Source organism: Carassius auratus, chromosome 38 (genome assembly GCF_003368295.1).
Source record: "Carassius auratus strain Wakin chromosome 38, ASM336829v1, whole genome shotgun sequence".
In the NCBI taxonomy this organism is placed as follows: domain Eukaryota; kingdom Metazoa; phylum Chordata; class Actinopteri; order Cypriniformes; family Cyprinidae; genus Carassius; species Carassius auratus.
Window position 1 is genome coordinate 19441252 of NC_039280.1, and position 26938 is coordinate 19468189.

Sequence of the window (26938 nt, forward strand, 5' to 3'; positions counted from 1 at the left end):
AGGGGTGAAGCTGGAAAACTACTATGTTAAGCCCATCTGTTCCCCCTCACGCAGCCAGCTTATGACTGCATGGTAAGAGACCCACTATTGTTTTCCTAATGCCTATATTTTGTTAAAACACTGCATGAATCGTATTGTATAATACTTACAATTATGCATATACTACTATAAATTATCTTATCCTGTCTATTGCATATTCAGTATTAGTAGCTTTTTTTGGTTGGAGTTAAACCCAGTGAATTTTTTTGTATAGACAAGAGTTCCATGAATCCAGACCTGGATGGCCACTGTCCAGCAAGGTTTAGCTCCAACCCTAATGTGAACAAGGTCTTCAGAGTTACTAGAAAGTTACAGGTAGGTGGGTTTGATCAGGGCTTCAGCTAAACTCTGCAGGGCAGTGGCAGATTTGAGGAACTTTGGTAGGGAATCTGTGTTCAAAATACCCACCTACCATCTATTGCTTCAGATATCAGATTCACACTGGGCTTCAACACTCGATCATCCATGCACGGCAGCCCCTCTGCTTGGCCCCTGCTTGTGAACCAAGTACTGTGCCGTGTTGAGTCATGTAAGCTTTTGTGGTCATTAAGACTGAAAGAAATCCTGAGAGGTCATAACCAGCAGACACCCCTGTTTCTATACGTGGCCCTCCAGGCCGTGCACACATCATTACAAGCTCCTGGGCATCTTCTCAGACATTACCAGACCCTTGGCAACAGACCTTGTCGCCACTATGCTGCAATGGTGAGTGGGTTAGACGAGTCAGTAGGGGAGATTGTTAGTGAGGTGCAGAAGCGAGGCTACTACAACAACTCTGTGCTCATCTACTCTTCAGACAATGGGGCCAACCTCTCTTGGGGGTTGTAATTGGCCCCTGCGTTACGACAAAGGCTCCTACTGGGAAGGTGGAGTTCGAGCAGTTGGTTTTATACACAGCCCACTGTTGAAAAGAAGGGGTTGGTGAGTCAGGCTCTAATTGATGTCTCCGACTGCTACCCAACCCTGCTGTCTCTTGCAGTATAGAGAGAATCTGATTCTGCCACCTGGACGGCCAAGATGTTTGGGGTGCAATAAGCAGTGGCCTGCCCTGTCCATGAACTGAAATCCTCTTCAACATTGACCCAGTATCACGCAAGCATGGAGAAGTCGCCCTGAGACTTCTAAATCTTAATGGTTTTGGGATCTGGGATACAGGAGTACGTGCAGCCATTCGAGCTGGTGACTGGAAACTTCAGGGAATGTAGGAGACAGAGACTGGTTTCCTCTGTAGACAATGCTGGGAAGTCTACAGAGGCAGGCCATGGAAAAGAGATGAGACCAGGGAGGAAAGTCTGTTTGGCTTTTCAACATCACTGCTGATCCCTATGACAGGGTAGATTCGGAAGAGGCATGGCCTGAAGTGGTCAAGGTGCTGTTGACCCAACTTGCCGAGTACAACCAGACTGCTGTGCCTCCACACAATCCACCTGATGACCCAATGGCTGACCCGCAACTTCACAGAGGCGTGTGGACTCCTTGGCTGGGTCAGAAGGAGACAGGAGATGAAGAGGATGATGAAGAGCCAGACAACACCAACAAAAAGGTTGGTACCCGTATGCAAAGGGCTTCTTTGTTCTTGTAGTCCGAAGAGAACAATTTGTGACATATGAAAATATATGCAGTGACATTGAACTGTTTATGTCCTTCCTGCATTATTAGATGACACTTACTAGTCATGAGTATATTAGACAGGTTCCCATTACTTGTATTATGCCATGGATTTATCGGAACAGTTTGGATCATCTAACATTAATGGAACCCAGATCGGAGCAGTCTGGATTTGATCATATGTGATTCTACGAGCACTTAATGTAGACACTGCTGGATCTTTATTAGATGTTCCCATTATTTGAAGACAGAAAATTATGTAAGTAATGGCATTGATTTAATAGAGAATAATACAGCACTTATATTGTTCTTCACTTGTTTGTGGACCAGTGTTCTCTTATCCACCCCCTGGTTCACTTTTTTCTCATCTATCTTTTCTTTCTCTGACATGCTTCTGCCTTGCACTCCTCCTCACGCCTCTCTCATTCTCCTACCTTTTGCTTTAATGCTTGCGCACTATCCAAATCTGCTCTAGCATTGCCCACCACAACCAGAATAACACACGATTCTTCATTGTTTCTGCGCTTTCTCCTCCACCTGTTCCTCGTCCTCTTGCATTCCTTCTCAGTTTGAGTAGATCAGGTCAGTGCAGATGTAGAAGCAAGTAAAAGAGCAATAAAATAAGTTATTTTATGTAAAACAAGGGCTATTTGAGGTATGAAGGCTGTTGTGCCTTTATACAAGACATTCTTGGTCTGTTCATCTCCCGGTTAATGCATTTCACAAGACATGATGAAATGTGCTCTGTATTCAATGTAATGCGTATTCCAAAATAGCATTTTAGAAATATTTTGAATATTTAAATTTTACTTCTATGTATGTAAATGGATGCACTGTAATGTGATAGTATTTGTGACTCTGTGTCTTCTGTAAGCATTCCTATAAAATAATGCATCCTTTTTATTTGTTCACAATAACATGGTCCTACCATAAAAATGTAAAGGTAAAATGAAAAAACGAACCTCCATCAAGCTGCAGAGTCAAGAAGTCACCTGCATTAAACACATTCTTACGAACTAATTAAACTAGGAGAATGTTTCCTTAAGTCCTATACTTAAGAAACGCTTCATATTTGGAAGATAAGGAATCTAGAGCAACGTAAAAGTCAATACACATTTAAAAGATAATGTTAGTACATAGTTGAGATAATGAAAAACAGATGTTTACCTTTAGACTACACCTTACCTTAAGGTGTACATGTTGTTTGAGACTCTTCTTGTTAAAAATGAATTAAACCATGGTTCAAACTGATTAATCTTCTCCTACTTTCCAGTGAATTGTTATGGCTGAAAAATATGATGTTCTTTTAAATGTTAAATGGATAGTTGGCCCAAAAAAGAAAATGCCCTCACTCACTCACCCTCATGTCAAAACCTGTATAACTGTCTTCTGTAGGACACAAAGAAGATAAGATGTGTTTTTTTTTCCAATCCATACAACTGATTGGTTATCAACATTCTTCACGATATCTTATCTTGTGTTCAGAAGAAGTAGTTATACATCAGTCATTCAGGTTTGGAATGACATGAGGGTGAGGAAATGAAGACGTTGTCATTCTTGGATTTACTATCCATTTAAATTGTGATTACATTTGGTCTAAGCTTGTGAAATTACCATTTCAGACTCATAGTTTGGAAACACAAAGTCTAGTGTGGCCACACCTTCACAAGTTCTGATGTAAATCTGTTGTATGCTTATCTGAGGTCATAGTCCATTCAAAATAAGTGAAGAAAAGTCTGGAATGTACCTCGATGAATTATTACGAAATAACTTTTATTCCTTCTTCTGAGTGTAAGTGTTATAATTTCACCAACACAACAAAAACACTTCCTCCTCCTGTTTATCTCTGAAAACAACTCAAAACAGCATCAGCCCACTTTGGAAAGACTTCAGCTGTGGTAAGAATGCACAATGGGCTGGCCAAGAGAGAGAAAGAGAGATCTGACTGACTCCCTCACTCTGTGCATGAGTCATCCTGAACACATGCTGAGTTTGGCATCTTTTACAGGTGCTGCGAGCGATTTGTTTATGAAATACCAAGCATTAAATGTCCTTACTACATGACAGATACAGGCATTCAGCTTAAAAAAAAGGACTAGAGCTCCAAAAAACTAAAAATCTAGGGGCCAAAATGATGTATCTGTTGCCAAATTGCAGAGTCATTTGATACAGATTGCCTGGAAAGCTGTTGTTCATGCTCACAACCTATTTCAGTGGTTGAGAAACTACACCAGCTAGTATGGAACAGTCTCAGAAGACTGGAGTTCTAGTGTGTGTATATAATGTAGGAACGGAGTACATTTGTGTGGACAGCTTCTTTACATTCAAACCACAAGTTATGCTAGAAGCTGTGATGAAGGGATGTTGTATAAATAAATAAAAAATTCAAGATTATCTGATGCAATCAATCTGAAAATCATAACTGTATTTGTGCCACATAAATGTCAGTTTGTTTTATAAGCATATTCCTGCCTGTTTGAATTAAAAGTCAAAGGTTGCATTGTTTATGTTTCCAATATGTCATACGCCTGCAGCCATACTTCCAAACAAAGCTCTCCGGAATTAATTCGACCTTATACAATTGCGCCACACTATACTGGACAATAACTTGATTTTTGTAACTTTTAATTATTATTATTTTGAATAGCATGTGTATCTTAGACTGCATGAACAACTATTTAACAAAGCTTGAAGTCAATGTCACTGCGAACTCATGCCAAATTGGACAACCCTAAAAGATGAGTCGTCCATTGATGCAGTAAGTTGTGAACAGCTCGATTTCCTCTCATTCAAATCATGCGACTGTTTAGTGAATCATTTCTAAATGATTCTTTAAAAAGAACCAGTTCATGCGAGTCAAATAAGACATCACAACTCATTGCTTTAGTTGTGTCATTCAAAAAGCACAAACCAACAAAACGATGCACTTTTGTAACTATCTTTTTCATGCATGTTTGAATCTTGAAGCAACATCAGGTTGCTCACAAGTCCTTGACGGCTGGGATTTTGGTGAAAGTGTGGGTTGTTGAAGAATTAGGGGTGGTCTGCTTCCATAAGTGTGGTGACTGGGCATCCCAGTCAATAAAGCAACATAATGCTGTGGTGTGGCAACACAATCATGGCTACATCGGGCAGCAGGCAACTTATTACAGGCATGTGATAATTCTTAAAATGGGAACTGTGCTAATGTAAAGACGTCAAGTGAAATGCAATACATTTGCATTAAGGCCAACAAACTGCACTTGATATTTTAGCCTGTTTTGTGTCGCTTCAGTTGAACTTCAATTACACAGATGAAGTGATAATACGGTGCAGATAACTCTTTCAGTTTACTGTAGTTCGATGAACCTCATATTAACACACCAACTGACAAAATAGACTGAATTTGGCACAGTATGCATCACACATGCAATTCAAACATGATCTACAAATGTAGTCTGTAATAGTTAAAGCAGTGCACTTTCCTGAGGAACTGATGCTGATTTCCCAGCATGCAAGGACACATTCTCATACGCCGCAAGCACTGTGGGAACACTGCAATTAATAACCACCCACCTCTACTCTGCTCTAATTAAGCTTTCATATCAACCTGCCTCTGTGTAATTACAGTCCCTGCACTTCTTATGCATTCATTGCTAATCGGACTGTTTTGCTCCACAAGATTGACCATGAAGAAGAGAGAGCATTTACAACCACGAGACACTGAGTTCTTACACTCTTTTTCTAAGAAGCACTAAAGGTCCACATAATGGACTAATATAATGTTTGAAACCTGAAGCAGGCTTGCATCATATGAGTAAATCTATTTGTAAAAATATAGCGGAGTACATTTATCTGTTTGTGCATGTAATAATGAATGACTGTCACACCTGTTGTTTTAAATGGCTGTTTGTTTGTTTGTTTTTTAAAGATGGTAAAATGATTACAAATAATATAATAAGAGGAATAATTAAAATAGATGTATAACTTTATATGACTGATTGTTGTTTTACCAATAATTCACGTTTGTATTTTTGTTAGCAGGACTGTTGACCAGATATGCTTGTGAAAAAAAAATGAACCAAGGCTTTGTCTGATTATGTTCATCATCATAACTACATATATCAAGACTATAAAAACTGCGATTAAACATCTGCTTGGGTATTTTAGAATGCAACTACATGCATGAAACTGAGCTTGTGTAGCTGGAAGCATCAGCATTTATGTACTTGCACACAGTATATTTTGGGCCTTATTATCCAGAGACTGCTTCTTTGATAAGCCACAATGAAGCAAAAGTTGTCAAAGCTGAATTTTGCTTGGTTAGAGCAAAGTAGAACTAGTTTTCCAGGGAGGGATTCCAATGTGTTTATAGAGTAACATTACTATTTGAGATTGGTATTGTACCTGTGAAGAACAATGTTCAAGCACAGTGAAACTTTGCCAGTGCCCTTTATCCGGCTAAATATTGAATATTTTATGAATATGAGCTGGGGGGGGTTGTAAAATCAACATTTTAATGATTCCGCTTACTGTCAAACATGTGTCAAAGAACAACAACCGACCAATGGTGGTGCCAGTTCAGCACATAATACAAAATATGACAAAATCATTTAGAACCATAAAGCCATCTTCATTTACATTAAACAACAGTAACATTTTTAGGCCTACATTTCTTATAGTCTTTTTTTGTAAGAGCAGATGTGATTTTTTTTTATTTCCTAGCTTCTGGTGTCAGTAGCTGTACACTAAGTTAAGCTGCTTGTGTTGCAAACTGGTATTTGTTAAAATATTCATTTATTACTGTCATCATAAACACACTGGTTTGTAGCGCAAATATTTCCTTATACTTGCTATTAAACCTATCAGTTTATGAATCCAAAGTCTAGCACATTCACAGGAAATATCTTATATTCACATAAAAAGGGGGATGAATATGAAAATCAACTCTGATGCGTTTTAACAAACCTTGTACACAACCAAGTCGTATGTATATTTCCATAATATATTTAGTGAGGTGAATCTGTAACATTTTCTGTGAAGCTTGCTTTAACTTGTCCAAATCCATAGTTCACTCCAAATGCTCATTACGAGTCGACTCTGACATGTTCGAATCAGACTTAACTCCAATTCGTGAAAGAATTATTCAAACCGGTTTTGCGAAAGAATTCACCCTATTTATTAAAAAGATCCGACTCCAAAGAACGATTCGCTCACGTTCATACATCACCGCAGCAGTCAGTCGCGTCGCGTGCTCGGACTGAGTGTGTAGCCTTTGTCACTTCTCGACGTCGAGAGAGAAAATCTCGCGTTGCTGGCAGCGTTCTCTCTCCACCTCCGCCAACACACACACACACACACACACACACACACACACACACACACACCATTTACCAGCACCTCTCTCTTCCTTCTCTCCACCTCCTCCTTTCTCTCTCTCTCTCTTACCCTTTGAGTGAGCGAGAGATCTCCCAAACCCGAGCGAGGCGCTCCCGGAGACCCAGAGAGGCGATATCTTCGTGAAGCGCAACATGGCTACAATTGTAACCTCCACCAGGTTTACAGACGAAAACCAGCTGTACGAAGAGCTCGGAAAGTAAGCGACCGCACCGCTGCGTTACACTCACTCTCTCTTCACTGCATTGTGTGTCATCGTGTTGCCTGTGCCTCGTTCAGTGTGTTTGACAGCAGCCTTCACACACAGAGGCGATCCGCTTGTGCATATCAAAATCCAGCGCAGCCCGCTCACGGAAAGCCCGATTGAGTCGATTTGAGCAGTTCGATGTGATTATTGAGCCTCGGCGTTCCCAAAGCTCGTTTCTTTGTTTATCTTTAGACGCGTTTCCTAACATCGTGCTCGCGCGCTACAGGGTGCTCTCGGATCCTGTGTGTCGTCGTGATGCGAGATGCGGTACTTTATCGACACTTTATTTGACATTCGTCAGAAAGGAAAATACTTCGGTCTGAGACGCTCGGCTTTGTCATTTGCGTCCTCGTTTTGAATGCACACCCAAACTTTAACAGCATTTAGTAGCATCGATCAGAGATCACTGAAGACTGGTGCCTCGCGCAGCCTGATAGTACGGTTTGCTGCAGACTTGTGTAACGATATTTACGGGAAATGCTGCTGTTTTGGGCATCATATATCGCACCGTCATTAGGCGGTCAGTTATGTTTGTTGACAGTTGTTGTCCAGCCGCCAAAAACAACGTGAAAATGAAGGAAGTGAATTGGCGTTGCCCGAACCATGGACGAATCGTTCTGTTGAGTCGGATCGGTTTGATGAACCAGTTGAACCTGTACACAAAACGGTCTGAACGATTCTTCGCGAATCGAATTGAATCTCTTTAAGTGGAGTTTAGAGTCAACAGCTCGTGCGAATTACTGTAATAGCCGAGATGTTACAAATAAAACATACAGGAAATGTTTTCGACTCGATTGTAGGACAGTTTTACAAATACACATGCAAGAGGTGGCTTTAATAAATAGCAGTAATAGTTCTTAGTAAACAAACATCATACAGTACATAAAACTTTATTTTTCTATTTTAAAAAGCCAATATATTTCCATGACATTATTGAAACATTATATAATATTTTTTTCTATAACTGTTCATATTAAAATGATAAGTTGTTGACTAGCCTCCGAAAAAAAAAAAATCAACACAAATATGAAAGTGAATTAGCACAGAATAATGTCAGTTGTTTTAATGAACTTGAACTATTTATAAAATCTGTACACAAAGCCCATAAGATTTGTTCATGAATTGTTCATGTATTGAATCTGTTTGAGTGGTTTATGAGTCAACTTATCGTCTTACTGAGCCAGACTGATGAATAGATGGAAAGCTTGGATGTACTTTGCATGGAGATTGCTTTAATAGCCGATTAGCAGAGATCTTAGAAAGTTAACATACTGGAAATGTTTACAATTATACTGTACGACAGTTTAAAAAAAAAAAATGTCAGAAATGTTGGAGTGCAAGTCCCACTGAATCACTTTTTGAACCTGTTCTTTTACACAAACTTAGAAAAAAATGATCAGTGGAAATGATTCAGATTTCCCATCAGATTTCTGAGTGTTATATACTGTATCACACCACCATTAGTTGTTAGGTACTTTTCGTTGACAGTAGTTGAACATCTGACAAAAACATTGACAAGCAATGAATAAACCAGTAATGTAATACAATAGTAAATGTCTTTGTGCTGTTTTGTTTGTCTAATGTAGAATTTAGCATTTAACTTGATGATGTGGCACATTACTGTTAATAAAGCTGCTGATTGATTTTTTATTATTATCTTTTTATTATTTTTATTATTATTTTTTGAATACCATGCCTGACATGCATCACGGTAATTGGTCTGCTGAGAAATCACATTTGTTTCCTTAAACAGGAAAACTAAATTTACATGCCTGTACATGCTATCCGATCAGACATGTTGGACGCGGGGCCTGGGCTACCTGTTTTTCTGAACTAAAGGGGTGCTCAAACTGACAGTGCTTTTGAGTGACGGCAACTGAGAGCAAAGTGACTACGCTGAACAGAGCTTAGTAAAAAAAAAAAATTAAAAAGACCAATGACTCCACAGCTTCCCACGATTTAGCCGCTGTCAGTGTGAATGCACCATAATTGGTAAGGGTTTAACTGGTTAGCATGTATTACTTAGCCCCTGCTGTTAGATACCATACCTACTCCATTCTGCTGCCAAACAGCATCCTTGTCTATTCAAAAGTAGCTGTGTGCTCAGAATACATTTTTTCAGCTAGCATTTAAATAGTAAATATTTCAGTACAGTGTAGTAGATGTTTTAGCAGTGCCCGCATCATTTCCAGAGAGCTCTTAAAAGCCTGAAATGGACATATTTATCTTCCTTGTTTGCTGCCTTTCACGTCACCGCTCATAATAGTTGCCCATAAGCAAAGATGGCATTTTTGCAAGTATGTTTTTTGTGTAAATCATTTTCAGCGGCTTTAATTATCTTACACATCGCATGTCCTTATTGAGCAGTCATTAGTCTGTAATTAATCATTTTTTTAAGATTCTTGCATTACAATGCAGTGCAGAACAATGACAGTTTGTAGCACATTTAATGCAGAATTTTTAGTGCCAGGGAAGTATTGCATTTTTTCCCCCTGATTTTCCATCTGATAGAGTGCAACGGTGGGATTCTGCAAGTAAAAAAACGTTTTCTCCGTAGTGTAATTGATTTTGAATGATCTTATAAACCTTCACACCTGGTGTGAGCTACGTGGTTGTTAATCAATGAAATATAATAAATATATATACATTACATATAATAAATCAACACCTTTTAATCAAAAGTTATGCGTTTATCATTTTTAATTTGATTGTCATTCGCAGTGTGATTCAGCTTATATATGGATGTTTTTGTTCGTAGCTTAAAATCCTAATCAGACTTTTGGAAAATCCCTCTGGGAAATGTCAAAACTTTATGTCCGGAACCAGTGCTGCTGCAATGTGGATGGACACTATTGCATTTGCTTAACATTAAGATCAGGGAATGTTTTTGGATTTCAGGCTTGCTTGATTGTGTTATTATTGTCATTCATTATGGTTTCTTTCAAACAGGGGTGCCTTTTCTATTGTTCGGCGATGTGTAAAGAAATCAACCGGCCAGGAATATGCTGCTAAGATCATCAACACAAAAAAGCTGTCAGCACGAGGTAAGACTTTGCTTTGCTCCCTGGCTGTTGTCTTCATAGTACGTTCATAAATCTTCATCCTCAATAAACTAAAATCTCTCTCTTTGATCTAATCAGATCTGCATTATTTGTGATGTAGCACACTATCAGACCTGGTCACATATAGTATGACCAATTCCCACATTTTGAATGGTATAAACTGCTCCGAGCACATTCTAATTTTAAGTATCTTAACCTACCACAAATGCTTAACAGGAAGCACATGGATATAATGATATTGTTCTATCCATTCTGCATCAAGCTGACTCAACAATATCAAATGGGTAACGGCTAATGCAGTGAACCTGTTGATGCTACCACTTTCATTCATTCTTTCTCAGTTGAGTCACTAATCACTGTCAGTATCATCTGTTGATGAAGATGGTCAGGATATACGAGCCCCAGTTACTGTTTCTGCTCCAATGCAAACAACAGCAAGCACTGGATCTATTTCGGGGAACGGATACTTTGTGTACCTGTCCTCTTATGGGATGAGTCTTGGGTTGAATGAAATGAAATGGATTTAATTAAATGACTCTTTTGGATTGTCAGCTAGACATGGGCATGATTACTCCGAGGTGGCAGCGAAGACTGAGCTTGATAACACATTAATTGCATTAACTTTGTATGAACTTTTCACACAGACTGAAATCCATTAACAAATATATGCACATAGAGCATTGCGGTTGCGGTGACAATTTGGGTGGATGTTGTGTTGTAATGTAAGAGCAGTTCCCTTCGCCCTTTATTAGTGTTTGAGGTGAGAGCTGGAGAAATGATTGTACTGTCTGTAGACCTTCAAGCTGAATTACAACAGATCCTGTTCTCATTGTGTGTGTATGTGTGTGCTACGGTCCCCATGGATGGCCAGTAAACAACAGATTTATTTTCGAAGATCCTTGGACAAAAAACATCAGGTAATTAGATCAGCATAGTTTGGCGACTCTCTTAAGCTTCCTTAAAAGAAACTTGGCAACTGTATTTCTTCAAACTCTTCATCATGCTGGCTGGCACTGCATTGAAAAGCAACAGTGCTATTCATCCGGTGAAGCCCACACAAGTGCCAAAGCCCCCTCCTGCGAAATCTCCCCATTCCCTTGGCCTTAATCAAAGCCCAGAGAGATCTCTCGACATGCCAACCTGTTAACAGACACATACGCCATTATCATCTGTGAGTCATCTTTCAAAGGCCAGGATAGTCTGCAATTACTCGGTCAAACTTTGTTTATACCTTATATTATATAGAGTACAGCAGTACACTCTTGTATGTTGAGAGTGCTGCAGTGCAGTCTAATGGTGGTTGTTTAATGGTAGTGCTCCAAGTGGCTTATTAGATTCTCATTTGTTTGTTCTCATAAGTGTAGTTTAAGATTTCATTTCAGTTTCACATTAACTTGAACTTCAATTTATTTAGTACAATTTTGTATAACATTTAAATTAGTCCAATGAAATGTTAAGGTAAGTGCCCTGAGGATAAACAATGTAAACTTATCTCTGATGTCACATACCTCCCCATCTTCTTTTGCTTTGACACATGTGAAGTGTCATGAACTAAGCAGTACTTTTACTGCAGCAATTGAGGTTATTTTCTATTCACACTAAAGGATTTGTAATTGATTTTAAGTATAAATTACCATGAGTTAAATGTAACTTTAGATTAATGAATGGTCTATGTTCTAATGCATTCCATGATCTCTAATGCATTGAAGTACATTCAAGCTAAGGCACTTTAATTGGATAGAGGCAGATCTGAATGCATGTTTGCAGATGATTGTATGAATGGGACAGGTTTAAGTTGAGTAAATGACTGGAGAAGTCCTGCAGACGTCACTAGACAGAAGTCTGTTTTTTCACCGGAACATTTTGGTTAAAAATGACAAGGTCAATACATTTGTAAAAATTGCATTGATGTAAATACAGTAGATACAGTAAATCATTCACTAGAAGATAAATAAAATACATTTAGAAAATAGAGTAAATTTTCATTTGGTGCCGACTTTAATTTAATCTTAATATCAAGTGTTACTGTATTTTATTACATTATTATTAATATTAAAATAGTAGACATCAATTTTTTGTTTCAAACTAAGGACGCTGTATTTTAAACCTGACCTTTAATAACGTATAAATAGGGTCACTTTAACATTGACATCCTTTATAATTATATAATTTAAATGTGTTTAATCTCAAATAATGTTAATTTTAGTTGTACATGATAAATCTGAATATGGTATACTGAAGCAACTAATGGACATGTAATGTTAACAGAATTTTAACAGATTTTCATTATTTTTAAGAAAAAAATAGTTAGTACCCTCTCTGATGTAAACGTATCCCTACACAGTTCTGTGGTTTGACTGAACATACTGTACAGTACTAATGATAGTGTGCATGCTTGTAGCATGTGTGTGTGATGGTGGTCAGTGGTGTGATCCAGGGCAGTGTGGAGCCTGTGGCTGAGACGCAGGCATTGCGAGCATGCAGTGGTGATGTCAGGAGCGCGTGAAACACTGCTGAATAATTGAGGTGCACAGCCTGCCTTCGCTCTAAATGGAAAAAGAGGCTAGGACCTTCACTACTTTCTGCCTCTCCACATCTCTCTCGCTCTCTCTGACCTCCCTCAGATCAGCAGCAGTATCGTGGCCTTGCTGTATTATCATGGCCCTGGAATGATTCCTTGCTGCTTGCTGGAGGGCGACTGGCAGAGGCCTGATAAACGTAACAGCACTGCTGTGGTGAATCTTTAATGGGACAAACTGTGAATTTTTAATGAACCCCAGCCAAATGGTGAGTGTGCACATAAACGGGAAGATTGTGTATTGGGACACGTTTAAAGGAAAGGAACAACTGTGTACATGTTTATGATCTCTGTGTACCAGTGAGTGCCAGAGGTGTGAAAAGGAAGGAGAGATGGTTGTGTACCCGTAAGTTGTTTTGTTTTGTATTTTTGTGCGTGTGTGTGTGTGCACATACTTGTAAGTTAAGCCTGTATACATGTGTTTGGTTTGTATATAATGTCTTTAGATTCTCTTTGGATCACACTCCAATTATGCAGGATAACGCCATTATAAGGTATTACATTAAAGCAAAAGTAGGACATACCAAATGCTAAGAAATTAACATATTAATTGATCAATGCCAACAATTATTTTATCACGTGTTAACGCTGTTTTTATTATTATGAAAGTCCATTGTTCTCAGGCTCTGAGACACATACAAACAAATCATGGGTCACAGGAGGGGATGCTCTCGATCAGATTATTTAGGCAAAGCATTAACTTTCCCAAGGCACTGTCCACTGTTATTTTTACAGAAAAGAATGCAACGAGCTCGTAATCATGACTTTATAAGTTGTAAATGGGAAGTTTCCGATAGCACGTGAAGACTGCAGAGAATCGCTCTCGCTCAACACAGTTCAGTGCATCGTTTTACCTTTCTGGTTTATTATTTGGAGTCATATGAGATGCAGTAACACACGTCCCTCTAACAATACATTGCTTTACAAATCTATCGATTTTGCCATTCAGAAATATGCAGCCAATCATGCAGCATGTATCAGAAGATCTGCGCACCGGCGTGGGTAGTGCTCACACTCACTGAACTATATATAACTGAACCGCACTCTTGCCCACCTCTTCCAACCGAGCCAGGGAGCGATCACACTACTCAAACAAACCAGGCTTTGGAGGTCAAACACGCTCCGGCACGGTTAAGAATTCCTAGTGTGAGCGCAGCCCTAATTATTCTCCTGCATCATTAGAGTCTCTATTCACACATCAAGTGTTGTCCCGCGCCGCACACTGCTGCGATGGGTCCTGCGATCGTGCAGGTCTCTAATAGGAACGCGCCTGTTAAAATGTTATGACTGAGGCTCTGGACTATGAGCATAACATGTTTTTCTATAACAAACTATAAAATATTTTCTCAATGTTCTGGCAGTGACAAATGGCTTGTTTTATATTTAATTTAATTACATCAATGATATAAGTTGAGATTTAGGCTACAATAAATATTTTAACTGTTTCTATGTTAAAGGAATACTGCAGTAAAAAGCCCCTTATTTGTTTAAAGTGTTTGCAAACCAAATGGTATTACACTTTTGTTCATATAGCAGTAGGCCTACTTTTAAATGAAAAAAGGGCACAATACACTACTTTTGAATGGATTATTAGTTTTGTGCATAATAATGTGATTAATTGCCATTTATCACAGACAATAATGTGATTTAAGAAAATGAATCATTGCCCAGCACTAGTAAAAGCAGTAAATGTTAAAATTCAAAACAACTGTTTTCTATTTCAATATATTTGAAAACCTAATTTATGCTAGTGATGCAAAGCTGAATTTTCGGCAGTAGAGCATTGAATCAGTGTATTACCAATCTCCTGTCACACCCCTTTTCAGATGCCTGGAGTTCTACTTTGATGGTGTCACCGTGTTTCCTGTGACCTTAGATGAACCCATAGCTAATATTTAATTACAGTTGTCCAGAAAGGGATATTTGAAAGCAAAGCTGTTTTAACGATTAATTGTGACGTTTCTCAGTATTTGCTCAGTATCACTTGTTCCAGCCTTAATTAAACAGCATTTCTGATCCCGAGTGTTAAGTTCATCAGTGTTCAAATAGTCACAATGTTTGTATACTTTAACCATGTTTAGACCGATTATAAGGAATGTTGTATTCAAACATTGCGTGAATGGCAAACATTGTTCATTTATTACTTGAGTGTAAATTTGGCATTTATTTAAATTAAAAATAATAAGGAAGGCATCAAGACAAATATAATGGTAGTTGCAGTTAATTCTTTGGGAATATTTTTATGGTATGTTCAGACCATAGAGCACTGATGAAAATGGAAAAAAAAAACTCAGGGTTGAGGAAATGTTTGGCTTGGTTTGATTTAGAAAAATAATGGATTGGATCATTTGGATGACCGTTAATTGTATAGTATGGCATGGAGAATCATCTTGCAGTAAACCTCTTGTGGTTTCTCTTAGGTTTCTTTACAGCTAAGAGCATATGGAAGCCATTATTACACTACCCTGAAGTTTGATGACTTTCTCAAAAGAAAACCACGCATGCTTTCTCAAAAACAAAAGACTTCACTTCTAAAAGTCAATTTCCTGTTTAATTAGTTGTGGATAAAAATATGCAAAAAAATTTTTTTTTTCTGAGTTAAGTTTCCTAGATGAGGTCAATAAATGTAACATTTTCAAGTTTGTAGTTCTAGTTTAATAGGTGCTGGGAATATTTGCAGAACATTAACATCTTTTTATGCTTTTATGAGACTCTCCTGCTGATTTTAATGAGGTTTCGAGGAATTTTGGTGCCAACTAACAATAGTTTGTATAGATTTTCATTTAAGTGGCTGAGTTCCAGCATGAGGGATTTTTAAGATGATGGATTAACATCTACCACCGACGACGAGTAATGAGCCACTTGTACGTATAACACAATAAATATCAACACAAAAGCCCAGCTCCCTTTTTCCCATAACCAGAACACAAGCCTGTCATGCTATTTACACCACAGGCTCTGTTCATTTCAAATGAGCGTTGCTCTGTGTTTTGAAAGGACATAATGTATTCTGTGATATGCATATGACCGTACCATGTGGCGCACTGTACAAACATTGACACAGATAAACACCATTATTCAGGTGGCTGACTCATTGTTTGCAAGGCCCTAAATAATTTATTCATATTTCATATTTCCATCGCCAAGCTGTGTAGAGGGGGCGCTGAAAGAGATATGATCGGGAGAATATGAATATATATATATATATATATATATATATATATATATATATATATATATATATATATATATATATATAAATAAAATGACTGACAATCTGTATCAGCTGGCTGACGATGCAATAATATAGAAAGCTGTCAAACTTTACATTTTTGATGTTGTAGTCCCAAAATGATTTCGTCATTTGCTATTTTGGCCAGTTTTGGCCATAGTTCATTTATCTAGAATTCAACAGAAGGGCTACAGCAATTCTACAGTGAATCAGTTAGCAAACACTTGACCCTGACAGAACTGAAGGAGAAGTGTTTTCACATCAAGGTCATCCATTACTCTCGCTCTGTCATGCAGTGCTCATAGGGATTTGTCCTACCTGCTTTGTTTTAACTGCTGGGAATCTGCAGGCGTCTAAAGCACGTAACAGGATAATCCATGCACGGATCGGGGGGAGATGTAGTGACACCCCGGATCAGCAGATGGTCTGGTGCGGGATTCACGGCTTAAGCTCACACTCTTACACACAAGCACGTCAGCGCACAAACCCGGCACCCTCCACTTTACACCGAGCAGCTACGCTTATCATTTTTTCCTAGAAAGAGTTGAGCTGAGGGGCTATGAGTTTGCATACATTGTTTCCGTTAGCAAGTGTTTGGATATCTAAGGTTTTAAACTTGGCTATCTAATGAGAAAATAGCTGCCGAGAGCCATTGAAATGATTGATGTGGCACTGGGATGTTTTTCTCTCCTTTTGGAATAAAAGTGTTATTAGAAATTAGTTTGATTACATAATTTCCAGTTGGAGTGTTTGCTTTTATGGTAGCTTGTTATAAACCACAAAGCACACATACATTCCCTTTCTTAAAAATTCGATTCGTATCTTGTAGCTGAGTTTTTTTTTTTTTTTTTATCTTTTCTGTGGGTGTATGGATGGCAGAGTGTGTGGTGGTGGTGGTGACAGTGGTGTTCATGTTAGTGGTTGGACAGCTCTCGTGATGTGCCTTTCCACAAAAGTATGCAATTGAACTTTGAAATTAATCAAAGGAAAAAGTTTTGAACTTGAAACACTTGTATAAGCATGATGTTCAAGAGCAGTCATAATTGACTAGTCATGTGGCTATCTGGATTTTTATGTTCAAGTTGTGATGTAACAGAAGTAGGAACAGATGTTTTCTTCCATATGGTGACGTACGTATGAGTGAAACATTATTTAAAATGTGAAGTGAAGGGGACTTGGGTCTGTCTGTTTGTTGTTGATTGGATGGGGCCGGATCTAAATGTGAGATTGAAATCAATTGTGAAAAAAACAATTGATTGAGGTTTAAGTGAACTAAATGACTAGAGAAGTCAGATATGCGTCACCAGAGGGTTGTTTCACTGGAAAACTGAGTTATGACGTTTTGGTCAAAAAAGGAACATGAATGGTTTAAATCATTCACAATAATATGCATTCAGAAAATATATAGGTTTTTTATTTCATGCTGACTTTTAAATATATTATCCTAAACCATCTTAAATGGGTCATATAATGTGATTTCAATTTTTCCTTTCTCTTTGAAGTGTTGCAAGCTCTCGGTGCATAACGAAGAACTGTAAAGTTGTAAAGACTAAAGTCTCAAATCCAAAGAGATATTCTTTATCAAAGTTAAGACTCTGCCAAACCCCCCATGAAATGGCTCATTCAAACACACCCCACGTCTACGTCACTGTGTGGAAATATTTGCTTAATGTTGCCCTAATGTTCACGCAAAGAAAGAGGAAAAAAGAAAAAAGTGACGTGACCTACAGCCAAGCATTTAACCTATCCAAAGTGCACACACACACACACAGCAGTGAACACACACCCGGAGCAGTGGGCAGCCATTTATGCTGCGGCGCCCGGGGAGCAGTTGGGGGTTCAGTGCCTTGCTCAAGGGCACCTCAGTCATGGTATTTCCGGCCTGAGACTTGAACCCACAACCCTAGGGTTAGGAGTCAAACTCTAACCACTAGGCCACAACTTAAAGAAAGAAGTGGTTTGGGTAAACACAGTTAGTGTTGAAGCAGCCATGTCAGGGAGATGCTGTGTGTATCTAGGAGAAAGCAAATGCACTTTATTTGTCCTTTCCGAAAGTAGATGCATTTAGGAATCTTTAAGATTACTTACAACAGAACAGCATCGCATTTAATGGACGACCGTTTCGTGAACCCAGGAGAGGAGGTCATTCTGACTTTGCTACGACAATCTGGTGCTTCCGAATTTTTCTGTTGTCCTCATTGTAAGTCGCTTTGGATAAAAGTGTCTGATAAATGACTAAATGAATGAATAAAATACACAAAATAATGATCTTTAAGAGCATCATATGACCCCTTTAATATACAGAGAAGACTATAAGTCCAGGCTTCCCTGAAGCACAAAACCATAATGCATTATTTTGTGATTAGTTCTCCAAAAAAAAGTAGACCTTTAGATTATACATCATTAGGGGAATGCTGTTCTCAGCAGGCGATTAAAAGTTCGACAGCAATTATCTTGAAGCCATTTATTATTGTAGAAGGTGGTGTATTTGTTTGACAAACTGTGCTTTAATGTCTGTAGTGATGCTGTATTAAAGGGGATGAATTTGGAGACACAAGCTCTCTGAGTGTTTACCATGCTGACAGTCTAACAACATGCTAAAGCATAACATGCTGTAAGACTCGGCACGCTCCGATCTCTCAGAGAAGCTATAAAACATTAAAGCTTAAACAAAAACTAGATGACCTCACTATAATCAGATGGTCAGTTGATGGACATCTAGTCTTAGTGAAAGAGTTTGCTGTACCTCTGAATGCTATGAAAGCTTGCAGACTTGTTTTGCTCAGGTAATTATTGAATCCTCTCTGGGGGCCGGCATCCTTCGACCTTAACCTGAAGTTAACAATTCTGCATTTACACAACACCAGGACTTGATCACACCGCTGATACACATCCATTTTAGACTTACTGAGCTCAGAGAAGCACGCAGGCTTGGCTTTTTTAGCTTGGCTCATGCCAAGTTAGTAGCGAGTCTGTCCTTTTCTTTTATGCTGAGAAGTTTAAGATCCTTTGCCTCTTCTCCCCATGTACTTTATTAATGTGCTGCAGATCAAAGACTCCCTGTCTAACTGACTGAATCAAAAGTAGGATCTGCCGGTGTATTTCTGCAGCATTACTGTCGTCGCTGAAGCACCAGCAGACATGGAAAATGAGACATGGAAAACTCATACTGAGTTTTGATCAGTATGAGATTATGATTATTAGGAAATATATTACCATGATCACTAGGCTACACTAATCATTGTTCAAAAAGACTCCATATTTTTTGTTAATTTGGCCTTTAAATATTTCTGTCACCACAAACCTGTATTAATTTATTTCTTCTGTACTGTCTGTCTGTACTGTTCCATACAATAAAATTGAGTTATCCGATGTCAAGATTGTCAACTTACCTTCAATTATAAACTATGGTGAACTATCTTTAATGGTCTTGTTTTAACTTTTAATACTGTACAGCGAGAAATATGGACCAGTTTTATGGTGCTTTAATAATGCTTTATGGAGCTTGGTGGTCCCTGATGACTGTACACTTCTGGAGCAGCGTGAACATTCTTCAAAATATATTTTATGTTCCACTGAAGAAAGAAAGTCATACAAGTCTTGAACAACATGAATGTGATTGAATATCTATTTCGGGGTGAACGGTTTTGCAGCCAGCCATGCATATTGCTGTTCTACAGAATAGCTGATAAAGCTGTGAATTTTTTTTTTTTTTACTTATTTGTGAAGTGGTAAGCAAACATGTGATGCTAGTGGCTATTGTAACAACCACAATGTGTTTATCTGACTGGATCTTTGTTTGCTCATCAGTAGAAAAAGATCTCAGAAATACATCGCGTTCCTTTACGTTGAATTTCATCGTAGTTTAACGACTTGTAACACATCTGTCAAACAAGATATGTGTCTTAGTGTGTGCGGAGCTGTGTTAACCGCTGACTGCACTCAGTCCTGCAACATCCCTGACGCAGGGATCGTCTCTGATGAGACACGACTTGCTCCCATAAACATACACACACTTATAAAATAAGATGGCTAGTAGATTTTGGTCTATGTGATTTTCCATACATATATCTGCCATCGATAGTCAAAATGTGAAATATTACAGAGAGTGAGTGCTTAGTCACTATTAACAATTGTTTGTCTGTTCACAATCTATGTTTGACATCATTCAGTTATTTTCAAGTAGACCGTAGTCCTCAAGAGCACACAACCTGTTTGACTTTTCCAATAGCTGTAGAAAAAGTGCCACGCACACCTTCTGAGACAGATTGAATGATAGAGAGAAGTGGAGGAAAGCATATGTACAGAAAGAGAAGTCAGGTGAGTGTTACCCTGGTGGCTGGAGAGGATATAATGTTATAATAAACGTGTGTGTGTGTGTGTGTGTGTGTACAGACAGCTGCTCATCCGCACCCCCTGCAGTCATCAGTGTGAGAAAAGCTCCGTGTGGTGGATTAGTAGTACGATGGCCAGGGATCATCAGACATCCCTGCCAAAGCACCTTAAGCTGTTTTTAAAAGTGACACAGACCCTATGGCCTCTGTTAGTGGGAGTGTGTGCTCTCTGGAGAACATCAGATGGCTGGCTGTCTTGTATTTGCAGGAATTTGATGGGATGGGCCGGCCGAGCTGTGGTGTTTCTCATGCTTTGGATATTGGGAGCTGTTTTTGTTTGTTTATTCCGGCAGTGCGAAGCCTGGTTGGTTGAGCTGAAAAACCAAATTGTGCTGCTTTCCTGAGTACTGGAGTGTGTGTCTCACTGAAGTCATTTTAATTTACTCTCTGACTGTTTGGCTCATAGCTCGCTTGTGTGGATATCACTTTTGTCAAAACAGTGATAAAGTGTGGTAGAGGAATGGACTTAATTAAAACACACACGTGTGATTTCCCTTTTTCTTTCAGTCATTCCTGTATATTTACACACCTTTCTAATATGCACACGCACACACTCCTTTTCTCTCAGGCATTGCTGCTGTTGGAGGGCTCGTTTTGTTCTGAATTCACTGCATTAATAAGAGGCGACTGGATCTGGTTCCAGGTAGAAGCTGTTTCCCTCTCACTGTCGCTTCCAGCAGTGTCACCCTGTCTAAATCACTCTGTTTACCCCAGAGAAAGAACCGTCTCACACCCACTCCTGCCCTCAGTGACTTCACTTCTTCCAAAACATAGTTCACAATATAAGAACAATGTATGTTTTTCAGCCTTTTGATCAATATTCTTGATGTATCTTGATATTTACAGTGTTTGGCATTTGAAACTGCTTAAAGGGGAGATTTCATTTTTTTATTATCTTTTAATTTTAACAAAACATTGTTCAAGTAAAATATAGTATCAAATGGTCACGGCATGTTTCAGGTTTCTCAATATTTAATCACAAGGAAGGAGCAGGAAAAGTGAACGATTATATGCTAAATTTACCTACCACATTTTTAATTTTGTGTCCTGGTTGAGTGTGATATGTCACTGTCGAGAGAAAACTTGCTGCGTCATAGCTGGACTGGATATCTGAGAGAGAATTTAAGTACTGCAGTCCATTACTTCAATATTAATCAGCCAATATTTGGCCATTTATATGTGTTCCTGTCAGTGTCAATTTGGCCGATTGACAGAAGTGGTCTGTCAGGATTCAGCCTCTAGTCAGTTCCAGAATTATCCAACAATAATGCACATTTGTGTCATCATCAAATAGTGTCTTTGATTTCAGGATCAGTCATTCTGTCATGACAACTTTCCGAATGTTTAGCATGGTAATGTTGGCAATGTTAATGTGTTTGGTCTTAGCAGAGTAGGTCTGCTATGCTGCTACTACAGGAGAGCAAGTGGTGAGACCTGCGTCTGCCAGTACATTGACAGACAGCATGTAGGAAATACTGCTGCCACACATATATATGTATATAACATACATGATATTTCCTCGTTAGCAAATCTATACAAGTGGAGCTGGGGAAGGTGGAGGGTTTCTGAAGCACGCTGCTGTAGCCTTGTCCTAGGTGTGATAATCAGGTGCGTGCTGGTTCAAACCCTGTTATCATGAGATATCATACCTTTAAGTAAGACACTTACTAGGAACTCCGTTTCGGTGTGAATGCAACCAGGAAAAAGGCCCAAGGGAGAAATTCTCTAGGAAATAACCTCCTGGCTAGTCCATAGAACTACGCCGGGTGAAAGCCCCTATTCTCACTGTAATAAGGGTACAGTGCCTCCCTTTGAAAAAAAAGAAAAAAAAAACATTCTGCTTTGGCTGCAGAATTAATCAAATTTCTAATCGCGATTACATATATGAATGCCACGATTACTTAATCATTCAAAGTACACTTATGTCATTCTGTTTACTTAAGATGCATTTTTTTCTTTCTGCATGTTATTTTAAGGGTTTTTCCCGTTATTTTAATTTTAGTACAACATTATAATACCATTCATATTTTTTACTTTTACATTTTTACATTATTTAAACCAATCCAATGTATAGTTGACATTTGGGGCTTAACATTATAGAAATGCACTAAAAGTTTTTCAGTTAAAGTGTTTCAGATGGTTTATTTTCATTTAAAAATACGGAATGCAATTGCATCAAACTAAGGTATAAACATCATTCAGTGCAAATTGTAATAATCGTAATTAATAATTGCAATTACAATTTCAAGTGAATAATCTGCAATCATGATTTTTGTCATAACCGTGCATCCCTACCATCTGTTAAATTGCCACCAGAGACCTAGATATCTGCACTTGTTCATGAAGGAAATGTCAGTTTTTGCACGACAGCAAAAGAAAGAATCGTAAAGGGGGAAATCAGAAAGGGGCCAGGACTGGACAGACCGGGCAGGACATGTCAAAGAGATGGGCATGGATGTGACAAATGAGTCAAGTTGACGATGACACTCTACCATGCTGTGAAGAACTGACGGACAGAAAAGGAAAAAGGGAGGGACGGGGAGCGAGAGGGCCGAGAAGCGACTTCGACCAGCATTAGCCAATGATTTGTAAACAGTGAGGACACTAAGGTCAGCGCTGATGAGCCAAAAGAGGATGAAAAAATAAAGCAAGCAGACAGGCAGAGTAGAAAGGGCACGTCTCTGGGGTGCTGAGGAGAGGAGCGCTGAAATGATTATTAGCTAAAAGAACGAGCAAAAAGAATAAAGGTTTCCAAAATGAAATCAGCTGTTGTGTTATTGTACCAAAGCAATTTGTTAAAATATTATATGAAATATACACTAAATACAGAAAAATATAATATTGTGAAATATTATGACAGGTTAAAAAAATGTTTTTTCTATTTATTTATTTATATATATATATATATATATATATATATATATATATATATATATATATATATATATATATATATATATATATATATATATATATATATTAGGGGTGTCACGATTTCGATTTTAAATCGAAATCGATCGAAATTAAGTCACAGTCTCGAACTTCGAATTAAAAAATGGAATCGTCGATGCTGCCACGCCCCCATGTTGTATGACGGCAAATCAATGACAAAAATAACCGAGCATTCAACTGATGCTGGCGCGCGCGCTATATGGCTTCCGCGAGAGGAAAACTCAAGGGGCAAGGAACTCGACCGGAAGTTGAAGTCGGATGGGGGCTGCCACCTTTTAGCAGAACTTCACTTGCGTTAGCATTCCCATTGACTCCCATTCATTTTGGCGTCACTTTGACAGCGAATAACTTTACATCTGAGGCGTTTAAAGACTCTGTTTGTCCATTATTTATTTCTAAAGATACACGACAATGTATAAAGGGCTCCATTACCTTCTATGTTACATTATGGCCCCGTATAAACAGTTTTTGTAAAAAATAGGCTAACGATTGCGTCATAACCACTCGGCTCTCTGTCGCATTACCGTACAGACAGGTGGAGAAGCTCGCAGGCAATTAACTTAATATGGCGTACTGGCGTTACATTTTAAAATACTATACAAAATAATTAATCAGAATACTTACTCCTGCTCACTCACGACAAAGAACTCCCCGCTCAAGCTCGCCGTCTCTGCAAGATTAACGATGGCAGTTTGCACGCACAGCCACTTAGAAGATTTACATCTGTCAGACAGGTTGCTGACGTCGTCAAGCTTCGTTTGAGTCTGCGCGTCAGAAACGGAAGTGCTAAAAAACGCTAAAACTGGGCTTCATTTGTCTCAATTGAGTTCCAATGGGGTCGCTGTGTCCATTTCTTTTACTGTCTATGGGAAAACTGAATCGGATGCGAAGAAACGGGAGCCCGCGAGCTCATTTCAAACTCTCGCGCGCGCGTGACATGTACTCTGCGCGCAATAAAAGCCCTCACGCGCGCATGCTCATTCCTCACATCCTCGCGCTCGATCATCTCACCTCTGCTCGCGCGAACAATTTTATTTTTGTCAGTCGTGGGGCGGGGCTTGCTGTTTTAGTTGTTATCTCAAATGTCATTGGTTATTCCCCTTTTCCTAAAGTCAGTATTCGACGCCTGTTAGAAAATGAGTAATAATTCACTTGACTTGACCCATGACTTCATCAGTGGACCAGATACATGCGAGTAATAATTTATTTTGCTTGTTTAATTTATTTTTGTCTTTAATGTAATTTAATGCATTGTTTATAGAGTAGATCTTTTGTAGATACTTGATTAACTGGAATTCTTCTGATTACTAGTGATTGCAGTCTTGTAATAAGAGATACACATATTTTACAGACTGTAATGATGCACACACACACACACACACATACTGTACATACATACATAATATATATATATATATATATATATATATATATATATATATATATATATATATATATATATATATATATATATAAATCTAAATGAATGACAGTGAAGTTTTTAACAAGTGTTTTATCTTTAATCTTTTACATAGATACCTCGTAATATTTGAAGGTTAGTTTAGTCATTTTTTATTGTTTTTGTTCGTTTTGTTATGAACTTGAATGTCATCTTTTGTGAAGACTGCACTTACAAAAGAGAAACTGGATGGCAGTTTATTTTAAGTTTTCAATTGACTAAAGATATAAGTTATTGTTACATTATGTTGTTAATAAAAGTTTTAAATTTGACAGTGTAATGTGGTGCATTGCAAACAAAGGTCAGATATTATATAAAAGTCTAGTTTGAAAAATGACAATCTGTGCTTTAAAGAGAATAAATGTAAAAATCGAGAATCGAATCGAACCGTTACCTTAGAATCGAAAATGCAATCGAATCGAGGTTTTGGAGAATCGTGACACCCCTAATATATATATATTTTACACCCTGTGATGACAAAACTGAATTTTCAGCAGCCATTTCTCAAGTCATTACTTATTATTCTGATTTGGTACTAAAGAAACAATACATATTTAGTTTTGGTTATTTTTAGTTGATTGATGCTTGTGATGCTGAATATTTTTGTGAAACCTGTGATAAAACAGCGTTTATATAGAGTAGAGCAGTATACATCACATTACTGCAATTTTCTATACGTTTAATGCATGCTTGCTGAATAAAAATTTTAATTTCTTAAATAAAATAACTTCCTGATGCCAAGCTTTTGAATGCCATTGTATTTGCTTTTAAGTTTTTGGCAATTGCTAAAAATATACCGCAGCGACTTAAGATTGGTCTTGTGGTCCAGGGTCATATATGTATGTATGTATGTGTGTGTGTCTGAGTAAGCTGTATGTGTAACTTAAAGTTAAATATGTATGTCTTGATTGACCAAGAGGTAATGTTTACATCACCACTACTATGATAAATCCAAGCTATTAGAAATCTTCCTGCAGCTCGTGTGCTGGGAGAAGAGACCTGATCCTGGCCAAGATGCCAGAGTCTTCCCTGGAGCCTCCGACATTTTCTCCTGGAGTTTACCTGCTGAGAATTGACCTCGCACAACCCCTGCGTCTTTGTACTCACAGATTCAATCTTTAACGTCACTTTAATGTCACTTTAGCCCTTCCATCTACCCTGACGCTGATCTGAAAAGAATGCCAGTACAATGACGTCCGCCCATTGCCTCAAGTGGCAAAATAACTGCCTGTGCATGTGTCTCTGATCAGAGCTCTGTGCACTCCACAATAGCTCACTTTTAGTTCATGCATGAGCGTATTTGTAACTGTTTGGGCCATGAAAACCTGTCTACTTACCCTACTTACCCTACTTACCTTACCCTACTATCTGTTCAGAGTCTGTGATGACTGCCTGTGCTCTTAATGAGTGCCGATACCTACAATATCGTGCCTTGTGTCTTGTGATGTGAAAGGATCTGTGAGAGCAGCTTGTGCATATGTGCACACATTTGCTCAATGTGTTTTTCAGTTCTGTAGGACCTAAATAAATGAAACTGAGCCATTTGTTTTTTGCTGTGTAGCATCTGTTTACAAATCCAGAACAGAAATGAGACTTATAGCATTGCATGGCACCCATACTGTTTTAATTGAAATCCATATAGCGGGGTAAATATATTCATGGTACGTTTTGCATGCTTGTGTTGAATTGATAAAAGCAGTTAAGGCATGAGGCAGCAGGTTTCCTTCCTCTTTTGCATGCTTTCACCTAATTCTACATGTGTTTTTCTCTGCACTGTGAGCTTGACCACAGAGACTTACACCCTCCCATGGGTGCATTTGAGGTGACTGGCCCATAATGCATCTGTTCGTACTAGTGCAGCCTGCTATGTTGATTTGTATGAATAATCCTGACTGTAGTGTCCAAAAGGTTTGGGTCAGTAAGAAATTAATACTTTGTTCAGTAAGGGTGCATTAAATTGATCTAAAGTGACTGTAGATATTTATAATAAT

General features: G+C 38.4%; 1 protein-coding gene and 1 pseudogene across 27 annotated transcripts in view; both read left to right on the plus strand.

The window, feature by feature from the left end:
• Positions 1-384: 384 nt before the first annotated feature.
• On the plus strand, positions 385-1621 carry LOC113057544 (arylsulfatase I-like; annotated as a pseudogene).
• A 5358-nt stretch (positions 1622-6979) lies between these two features.
• Positions 6980-26938, plus strand: part of camk2g2 (calcium/calmodulin-dependent protein kinase (CaM kinase) II gamma 2) — a 55719-nt gene continuing 35760 nt past the window's right edge. For 6 of the 27 annotated variants that reach the window (XM_026224610.1, XM_026224620.1, XM_026224621.1 and 3 more), the window contains exons 1-2: positions 6986-7222; positions 10220-10314. In XM_026224610.1, the coding sequence (XP_026080395.1) occupies positions 7158-7222; positions 10220-10314 (160 nt within the window). In that variant the 5' untranslated portion in view covers positions 6986-7157. Of the gene's footprint in view, positions 7223-10219; positions 10315-26938 lie in introns of all 27 variants that reach the window. The other 21 variants (XM_026224598.1, XM_026224604.1, XM_026224608.1 and 18 more) reach the window with 9 other exon arrangements.